Raw genomic sequence first — 10,471 nt, forward strand, 5'->3', positions numbered from 1 at the left:
GCGAACGAAACATCGAAGGTGGATGAAAAGAATTGAAGTATACAAGTGTCGTATTAAGAATATTGTCAGGAATTAATTGGTACATTCGTTAGATTAACCGTGAGATTTTCAATTCGACAGTGTAATTTCGAAACGAAGACATCTCTCTCAGTTTATTCGCGAAACACTTTAATTTCGAAACGAAGACATCTCTCTCAGTTTATTCGCGAAACACTTTAATTTCGAAACGAAGATATCTCTTGCGTTTTATTCGCGAAATACTTTAATTTCGAAACGAAGACATCTCTCTCAGTTTATTCGCGAAATACTTTAATTTCGAAACGAAGACATCTCTCTCAGTTTATTCGCGAAGCACTTTAATTTCGAAACGAAGACATCTCTCTCAGTTTATTCGCGAAATACTTTAATATCGAAACGAAGATATCTCTTGCGTTTTATTCGCGAAACGCTTTAATTTTGAAACGAAGACATCGCTTTCGTTTTACTTGCGAAACGCTTTACCTCTTTTCTGGACAAATTAAGCGAATGGAACATCGATGGTAGATAAACAAAAAACGCGAAAACATATAGAAAATATTACGCAATATAGAAGATATAACACAAAAAAATTCTACAAGTAGAAAATTGCTCGAACGCGAAGGAAATAAATACATAACGAGTGTTAAAAATTTCAGTCGTCGATTAATTCTTACGAAAGCTACAAAACGCGGCGAAAGTACCACGTAACCGCGTGTATATTTGCAAAAAAAAAAGAAGGAAAAAAAAATACGAAAAAACTCGCGGAAGAAACTGCGTATCAAATGTTCGTCATACTTACGATTCCTTCTGGCCACTTTTACTTTCTTCGCTTTTCGTATCGTGAAACTTAATTATCACCTCGTTACAGTAGGCGTCCACAGTGAGAATAAACGGGTAACAACTGTCTTTCTTTTCTTCTTTTTTTTTTTTTTTTCGTTACAATACATTTTCTTCGATCACGTTTACAAATAATATAAAAACAATTATAAACGCAAGAGACACAAGTGTCTTCCTTACCGACGTAGTATGTCCTGAAACGTATAAATCGCTAGGATAGCCGCTAAATATATTAAATGCTAACGAGAGAAAGTATTTACAATGGTGTGTAGACAAGTGTATATCGACAGTTTTGCACGGTGTAATACCAAACGAGAGAGAAAAAAAAAAGCTACAAGTACACCGTTACTTAATCGCGCTAAATCTGCACTCATTTTTCCTTTTTTTGTTGTTGTTGCTGAAACGCCTTCGTATACATCCTCTTCACTATAAAAAAAATAAAAAAAAAAAGAATACAGTAGACTCTTGTACAACGCGAATTTCTATAACGCGCAAGAGATTTTGCGACTACTGTTTTCGTATAACGCGATTCCTCGTACAACGCGCCAAATAATAAAACACAGAAATTCCCGCATTTAAAAGTTGGGCATTGCGTTCTTTTCTTCATCGTTACCGACCTCTTCTCTTTTTTGTTGATTGTTTCTTTATTACATAGACTAATATGTTTTTTTTTTTTAACCAACAGCGTATATGCGTCACTTTTTTCAAAAACTGTTCCATCTGATAAAACAGACAATAAAAGTTGGCATGGCAATAACGTGATACTTTAGATCAGGGGTCGGCAATACAGGGCTCGCGGGTACCAAATTGCCCGCCAAGCATTTTTAAAATTCCCGCCACTGTGCCAGATATTTTTACAAAATGTTTTTAAAAGATAAATTAATAAATTCGTTTAAAATAAGTATGTATTGAATGTACTTTAAGCTTACAACTTCCCCTCCAGCAAAATTAAGGCAAAGTGCCCTTTATCACCTGCCAGCCACTCGGAGTGCCCTTTTTGATCAAAAGGTTACCGACCTCTGCTTTAGATTATTCGCGTTATACGAGAAAAATTCTCGTACTGCACGATTTCCTATACAACGCGTAACGTGTTAACCGTGTTACACGAGAGTCTACTGTATTCTCTTCTTTCTTCCTTCACATTTTACTCGTTCAATCTTACCGCTAATAAATAGATATCGATAAATACAACGAACTTGACAATTACCGACCTGGCGTCGCGTATGGGAGAAAGCATTCGTAAAAGTGCCGTATTACCAACACGTTACATTTACACAGACACACGAACTGGGGGGAACCTTTCGATGCGTGTGAAATCTTTTCACATGATCACAGGGGTCCACGCCTCTCGATTTACGATCGCCCCGTAATATTTCCACGGGCGTGCATATGTGCGCACATAGCTTTCCACAGAATCGAGTCGTAGGACGCGTTAGATTCGAATCGATTCTCACACTTACGACAGGGAATGCAAATAGAAAGTTCGTTCGGCCCAGGTAGAATGTCCCTGCGCGGCGGACCACGCCAATGAAAGTATGCTACAGTTCTCCTTAGATGGCTCCGGACTAATCTCTCATTCGAAGGCACGCTTGCAAAATTTGCCGTAACTGTTGCAAAACGATACCGATTTTGCTCCTGATATAACTGGTCTCACTTGTAAACGTCGGGACTGCGGGGTGATATAAGAATGACGCTAACTGCAGGTGCTGACGAATAGAGAGTGACAAACAGAAGACGAAAGTCGACTGGGAATCTGATCGAAACGTGGGTTACTCCTGATATAACTGGTCTCACTTGTAAACGTCGGGACTGCGGGGTGATATAAGAATGACGCTAACTGCAGGTGACGAATAGAGAGTGACAAACAGAAGACGAAAGTCGACTGGGAATCTGATCGAAACGTGGGTTAGAAGGAATTTCGTATCTGTTTCGTTTTGAAATTTCGTTGTTGGAGTGACAAATTGTCATTGAACTGATAGCGTTGATGTTATTTTTTTTTAGGATTGATATCGGATAGATTCGATAGAAACGCGGGTTATTAGCAATTTGATTCTTGTTTCAGTTATTTTCAAAGTTACTCGAAATAAGCTCCGTTACGAAATTTCGATATTAGAGCGACAAATTGTCATTTTAAACTGGTTCGTTAGCATTGATAATATTTTGTTTTAGGATTGATTTCAGAATTGATATCGAATAGATTCGAGATCATTTTTGTTTCACTTTCTTTCATGTTACTCGAAACAGAGTGACAAATTGTTATTGTACCGATTGTCAACGTTCATCTCAATCTCCTTAATTTTTACCATATCATTTCCTTCACTTGTTACGAAATTCCCTTATTAAAGTGACAAATTGTCGTTAAACTTAGCCTCGATTCCAGTCATTTCACTTCGTTCAGCTTTCAAAATAGATTCCCTTATTAAATAAATAAGCCGTTAAAAGTGTCCCAAGATGAGGCAAAAAACAAGTAGACTGTTCCGCAACGTAACAGTCGTGAAATAATGAATTTTTGCCGATCGAGAAAGACATTCCAGATGATTGATAAAGAGAAAAAGAAAAACTAGGTCTATCATGCTCGCAAAGAATGATAAGCGGACGTACGATTCAAGGATCAATTTGATCTTGTAATTAATTTCTCGTCGACCTGTTACGTGTTTCCTATGAATCATTTCTCTGGGAAAGACTGTCCCGATGTGATTAAACGTAGCGCCGTTGTTACGACAGCAAATGTTTATCCTACGGATTGGCGTTTTGTAATCAAATCAGCGCGCACGTAGGTCGGGATCGTGTTCGAAATGATCGTGCGCGCACGATGAATATTCTGGTCATGGCATGGAATCTGTGGCGGTATAGCATGTTACTTTAAGGATCGACGATACTACGAGAAATTGCTATGGTAATGTGTCCTCGTGTGCGTGAGTGTGTTGCGTCAGGTCATTGACTTTCACTCTCTAACGACAGTCGTTCTCGATTCGAACGAGATCGTTGAAAAAAGGAAAAAGTACACACACGTTCGAAGCTGATCTCTCGAAATTGGTTGGGTAATTGTTACGAAATTTCGTTATTAGAGTTGACAAATTGTCGATTGAACTGGTTGTTAGCGTTGATGTTATTATTGATACCTGTCGTTTCCTTTTAGAATTGATATCGTTATTAAATAAATAAGCCCTCTGACGATTAAACGCGAGAGGGGTAATTTTCTTTTACGAAAAGAAATTAGTTCGTCTGTTAGCGTGAAACTTCGATGTTTTCCATGAAATTTGTCAACGTGAAAATCACGACTTTTGGAAGTTGGTACTATCACAGTATTAGTGTCGATGTAGAAGTTCGTGTTTTCGTCGATATTGCCAATCCTGGTATGTTTATGTAAAGTTTACGCAACTTTATCGTTAATATCTGCTAGCGTGAGAGAAATTTTTTGACGCAAATCATTCGTGCACGTGCTACCATATTTTACGGCTTGAATGCATTGCTTTCACCAAGGAGCGTACTCTATTTAGCGAGCTTTAACGCGCGTACGTTATGCAATTACATTGTTTACTTTAAGAATAGATAAATAATATCTAATTTCAATAGCGGTAACTCGAATCATCTCACAAGAGAAACAATGCACTTCCATTTTAGTCTGGAATTTGTTCGACACCTTCAATCGTTCCTATAGATCCAAAAAATCCCATAAATCCATAATGTACGCACTAAAAGAGCATTCTACGAAATTTGACAAATCACTAAAATCACGACAAAAAAATTGATACACGAACGAGTAACAATTGGACTCCGCACGAAACAACGAAAGCAAATCGTCAAATCAACAGACACGTCTTAATCAATTCCGATTGCTCCTTGGTAACCTTCACGCAACCAAACGATTTGGCACGGTGCACGTTCGATCGAACCCCGAATACGCGCGCCAAGCAAGCCCACAGACAGCACCGTCACGTCAATAGAGTGCCGCGGGTGGTTCGAAAACACAACGATCGGGTGGTAGGAAAAGATATCGAAAGGAGTTCTCTAATATAAATTTCGTACATCGAGAAAAGACTCGCGGGCTAGATGGGATCAGTAACGAGCTCCGCTGGCTCGAAGATAGTGATCGATCTGACCTACGGAAAGTGGTGGACTGGCGGCGTTCGAGGACCTTGAAGGTGCCACGTAGTAGAAAGACTGTGGTTGCGTCTGTGACTCGAGCAGTTGAAGCCTATGTCCCTGCGGTGGTTGTTGCTGCGGCTGTTGCTGCTGCTGTTGTTGACGTCTTTGCTGCTGAGCGTACAGCTGTTGAGACTGCTGCAACAATTGTGCTTGCTGCTTCCTGTACAGAACTTCCTGGGGTTGCTGACCGACTGCAGGGGCGGATTGGGCCGACTGGGTCGCAGGTTGCTTATAAAGCGGGGACTGACGCTGGGGCTGCTGGGGCTGAAGCTGCTGAAGCTGCTGCAGTCCAAGATAGGACTGGGGCTGGGCTACGAACGGTTGGAGTTTGTGACTTAGGGTGAAGTCACCCACGGTTTGGGGTAGTGTTTGATATAGTTGGGTATTGTACTGACCGGTAGAGGGATCGTAAACGAGCTCCGACTGGTAGATGGGATCTGCGGCGGAGGCGGCGATAGGCAGTTGACTTGCCAATTTTAGTTTCGATGATTGGGGCGACGATTGGACGGGCTTGGGACTTGCCACGCCGACTGTGTTCACGTAACGCTCGAGCTCGGCGGCAAAGTCAAGGTGAGATGCGCTAGATACCGTAGTGCTCCGTAGATTGGGTGGTGCAGTGACTGCCGAGGGACGGGTGTACGCTAACGGTGATTGCTCGGTGCTACTTGGGGACACGTACTGGGCAGCTACTTGTGCAACGTGGGGTCTGGGAGTGATTGCGACCGATTGAGGCTTCGGGTGACGCGTGACAGGGCGACGGGTCGTCGTTTCGAGGGCCTGATAGGCTGACGCAGAGACCGTAGGTTGGCTACGAGGAACAGGTGATGATGTTGTTTGATACTGCGTCGTAGAGGAGGCTAATCTGTAGAGACCAGGGCTGGCAGTGGGCGATGGCTCGTAGAGAGCCGACGATGGTGTTACTTGAACGTAGTTCGGTTGTTGAGCCGTTCTGTAGACATTTGGTCTCAATTGCGACGGTTTCACGAGGTCCTCTTCGCCTAGTTCTTGACTCGCGTCGTCGTCCAGTTGATACTGCGTTTGGAAGATCGTCGTGGGTGCTCTTGTAGTCGGTTGTTGATAAACTGGCCTGGATTGGACTGGTCTCGGTACTGGCCTTACCGAAGGATAGTTTGCTGGTCCGGAGAGATCGTCGTCTTCTTGTTTGTCCGCTAGATCGTCCTCGTCTTCCTTTGGCGCATTCGGGTCGCAAGGATTGCCGGATACGTAGGTGAACTCTCTTTTGTTTCCATCGGGATCGATGTAGCCGTATTTACCGCGTACTACGCAATCGGTTCCACGAGTTTCCTCCTTGAACGAGCCGTCCGCTGCCTCGTAGCCGAAAGTGAAAGATCCGTCGTCGTTGACCTTGTTGTAATTGCGAATAGTCTGGACTGGTGGTGGCTTGGATGAGTGCAGAGCCTCCTTCGAACGTGGCGAAGGAAGTGCACGTGTACGTGGCTGGTAGATTGCTGGGCTGTAATCGTCCTCAGCTGCTTGGCTGTCTTCTTCGTAGTAAACTTGCGGTTCGGCTATACGAGGCCGGATCTCCACTCGTTTTGCTTCTGTCAGCAGCAGAAGGCATAATGGGATTACCTGGAAAAGAGAGTTGGTTGTTAATTAGAATATGCTGAGTTAGCAGATCAATAAAATAGTTGTGATTATTATTAACACATAGGTGAGTGTCATCAGTGATCAGGGACGTCATTGGCAAGTCATAAAATTTGCCTGGCACTTAACGTGTTACTAATTACACTGTAAAATGATTAATACGTGTGTTTTCCATTTGCAATAATTATAGTAGATATTCAAAATTCTGCAAAATATTTCTTTGCAACACCGATAGTATTTTACTATCAAATTTTTCTTTCTATCTCGGTCTAATATGAGATTACCTTGGTTTTATATTGTTGGTGTAAAAATAAATTTTCCCATGGACTTAAAGGTTAAAATATCATTGACAAACATTTTATCTACTACATATCTGATTTAGCTACTTTGTTCCCGCAAGAGTTTTCGCATTCAATGGTTTGCGTTGTGGTTATTTTCATAATCACTAGTAGAACAACATTGCATAATACTACACCTTTCTCTTATTACAAACAACACGCCATCAATCTATCGGTATAAACATCGACTATATTTCAGCCGGTAATTACTCGAACAAACGCGAGGTACTGACAATACAGTGCTTCAAGGAGTTAGGCTACCTTGACGGGATCAAAAAATCGATTTTTCTTTGTTTTCATAAATCGAAACCACGTTTTCCCAAACGGTGTACGATGTAACTCGAGTAAAACTCGACAGATTTTTACGAAATTTTGCACATGCATTCTTAAACACATTCTATGTCCTCCAACTTAAGATCTTTTCCATATTTTAATTTTTACTCGAGTTATAAATAAGGAAATGACTACATTTTCGCGTAAAAAGTGAAATTTTCCTTTGAATTGCTGCCATTTTGTTATTTCTCAATTAAAGCCTATAGAAAATTTACCTATATTTAATATTCCCTCAGGCAAATTTGATTTCAGGAACCTCTTCCTTATAAATAACACACAATGCAACGATACTCTCGATTTCAATATTTAAAAACTAAAAAATTGAAAAGAATTCCTGTATATTGCTTACGCACGACTCTATAATTATCCAAATTGTTTCTTCAAAAAAGAATTTCCATTACTTCAAAATAAATTCTGAAGAAACGGTACTTTTCGGTTAGGCCAAAGTAGTCTAGCCCCATAGAGGCCTCAAGTAGTGCAAGTCGACAAGTAGAGACGTCCGTTACACGTCAGACGGAGCAGCAAGAGCTTGGAGGATTTAGTCGCGGTCGAAGAAGGAAACGGTTTTATCACGTCACGCGAGTCGTAATCGAAATTGTTGGATTAGAATGTCGGCAGACCAAGCCGTTATTCTAGTTTCCAGGCACGAAACCGGATCTGCATCGAGCTACGGTTTATAGTCAATAGGAAGCAGAAGATGGCGAGGAGAGAGCGAGTTTCGCGGATCGGTGAACTCGAGTATGCGCGAATGGTATGTGCGGCAAAATTCCTTATCGCTTGCTAGAACCAAGCTCTCGAACGTTGCTAAAGCGTACGCCATGAGCTGGCCGGAGCAAGGAAGGAAAGTGTTATGGCGGGTTCGGTGCTGTGTTATGATACACGGAATTACCGTTCCTCCATGCGATCCCCTTTGTTACGAGAAAGGACGCCAGGAGATATTGCATTATTATGTAAAACAGTGGAAACGTTTGCGGGAAGGATACCTGGAATTTCATGCGATCGACGAACAGTGTCAATGTTAAATTTATTGGGTAAGTGGTCGAAGTTCTGGTGGTTTTAAGTAATAAAAATGGTCTGGAATAACTCGTGACGAATTCACGAATTTATTTGTTATTCCAAGTGAATGAGGTTTTCTCAGGCTGTTTGTACGATGGACGTCTATATTTTGTGTAATTTTGTTTTGCTTTTGTTAAAATTTGAAGGCTGTCTGAATCGCGATTGATTTTTTAGCGATACTCTGTTAGAATGAAGACGAATAAGAAATCGTTGACAAGTTGTTTCATTCAATTTTTTTTTTTAATTCGTGTAACATACAAAACTGTACGTGAATTTTATAGATTGACATTTTTTTGTTAGGATTTTTGTCACAAATGAAATAGGAAATCGCCATTTTTCGACTCGTTGTTAAAGTAGGTCTTCTGAAATAGAGCTAATTTAACTTTCTTCTCATCGTAATTCATTTGCAAAAATAAAGCTGTTGTTAATACAAAAATTGACAGAATTTTTGGCACTCGTCTAATACTTGGGTGTTTTTCGCTTTTATTTGTTCCTGGATATTTAAAAGGGAAATCATTTTTACCGTTCGGTTTACTCACTTAAGCGTCGATATTTTATATAATTTTCCAGCACTTGAGTATTGATGTTGATATATAATCACGCGTGATTTTTGCGTGATTTATATGCTTATGAAATATAATAAATTTCTTTATGTCTTTCCTGGAACTGTGTTACATACATTAAGGTCAGTTGCGTGGATACAGCACGGTTCTAGTGATATTAGAAACCGCAATGGTAGATTTGTGCTGATCGGTAGGAAACGTCAGGTTTGAAAGAATTTCAAGCGTTCCTAATCGTGAGAAATCGCTTTCTTATAAAATGTGGAAAGTTTTGATTTATCGTGGAACGTTGTTCTGTAATCGCGATACAGAAAGTCAAGGAAATAGATTGTGATTTGTGAAGCATATTGTTCAAGATGGGTGGAAAGATATAAATGTGATAAAGATATCCGTGGATACGACGAATGTACAGGGTGTAAATCGAAAGTTGTACGTTCTGTCGTTCAGCCGAACTTTTCCTCAGATTTTCTGCTGTAGAACGGTAATTATGTAATGTAGCTAGCTATGACATTTCTACTTATAAAAATGACTAGCTACTATGAAAATAGATGTCCATAATTAAAAACTCGGAAAATTCTACGATGCTCTTTTAAAAATAATAACAAAATTATGGATACTCAAAGGTTTTAATATTTTTTTAAATAAGAAGTAACTTTCTTCTTGAAAAAAAGAAGCAAATTTAACAAAAAAAGGCACTTTTCTCGATAAATAAAAAACCATTAATTGTGTAACAATAATTATGTAATATAACTAACTATAACGTTTCTACTAATGAAAATTTATAATGTGAAAATACACGTCCATAGTTATTTCGATACGAAATAATTAAAGGCTTGGAAAACTTTTCAATACCTTTTTAGAAACAAGAACAAAAGTACCGATACTCGAAATCTTCAAAATTTCTGTGCCATTGTTACGACAATTTTCAATTTTTTAAACGAGAAGTAACCTTTCCCGGCAAAGAAAGCAGAAACAAAAACACGCGTTCGTATCGTTGCACGAAGGAACATTAATTGCACGAGTGCACACAATCTCGCATTCATAACCCCACAAAGTGAAACTTATTCGGAATAAGAAGAACCGTAATCGTCCCAATAATGTCGAAGCCTTGAAGCATTCCGCCGAACGATTTCTACGACACGAAGCAAACGCGTTCGTTCGATAGAATTTTGGAGCGGTGACGAAACAGAAAGTCGCAGCGGTACAAAGTGAACAAGAACAAATTCATAACTGCTTCAGGGGAGGGAGAAAAAGGACTATCTCGTGCCGTCACGTTTTCTCGCATTCTAATTTCCATGTCGTCCACCGATACGAGGCCGAGTTTCCTTGTAATACTTTTTCCTCGCCGGCTGAATCATCCTTGAGAGATTTTTCCTATTACGAAGGAGGATTTCCCATGCGCGACGAGTGCTGACCGTACACGTCCTTACGACAAGACGTGGTCCCGACTTCCGGTAGAACGACTCGGTGGGAACCGCCCCGGCGCACACGTGTTACGTAATTTCTAGTACTCTCGGTTGACCCGAATGCGGGGCGAGGCAGGATTATGGCGGCGCGCTTACCGTGAGAGAT

General features: G+C 40.5%; 1 protein-coding gene across 1 annotated transcript in view; it reads right to left on the reverse strand.

The window, feature by feature from the left end:
- Positions 1-4,813: 4,813 nt before the first annotated feature.
- The window catches only part of LOC108577588 (putative mediator of RNA polymerase II transcription subunit 12), a 23,821-nt gene continuing 18,163 nt past the window's right edge, over positions 4,814-10,471 (reverse strand). The window contains exon 2 of the mRNA XM_017940770.1: positions 4,814-6,597. Coding sequence (XP_017796259.1) covers positions 4,915-6,597 — 1,683 coding nt within the window. The 3' untranslated portion in view covers positions 4,814-4,914. The remainder of the gene's footprint in view (positions 6,598-10,471) is intronic.

The sequence above is a fragment of the Habropoda laboriosa genome, unplaced genomic scaffold, assembly GCF_001263275.1.
Source record: "Habropoda laboriosa isolate 0110345459 unplaced genomic scaffold, ASM126327v1 scaffold578, whole genome shotgun sequence".
NCBI lineage: Eukaryota > Metazoa > Arthropoda > Insecta > Hymenoptera > Apidae > Habropoda > Habropoda laboriosa.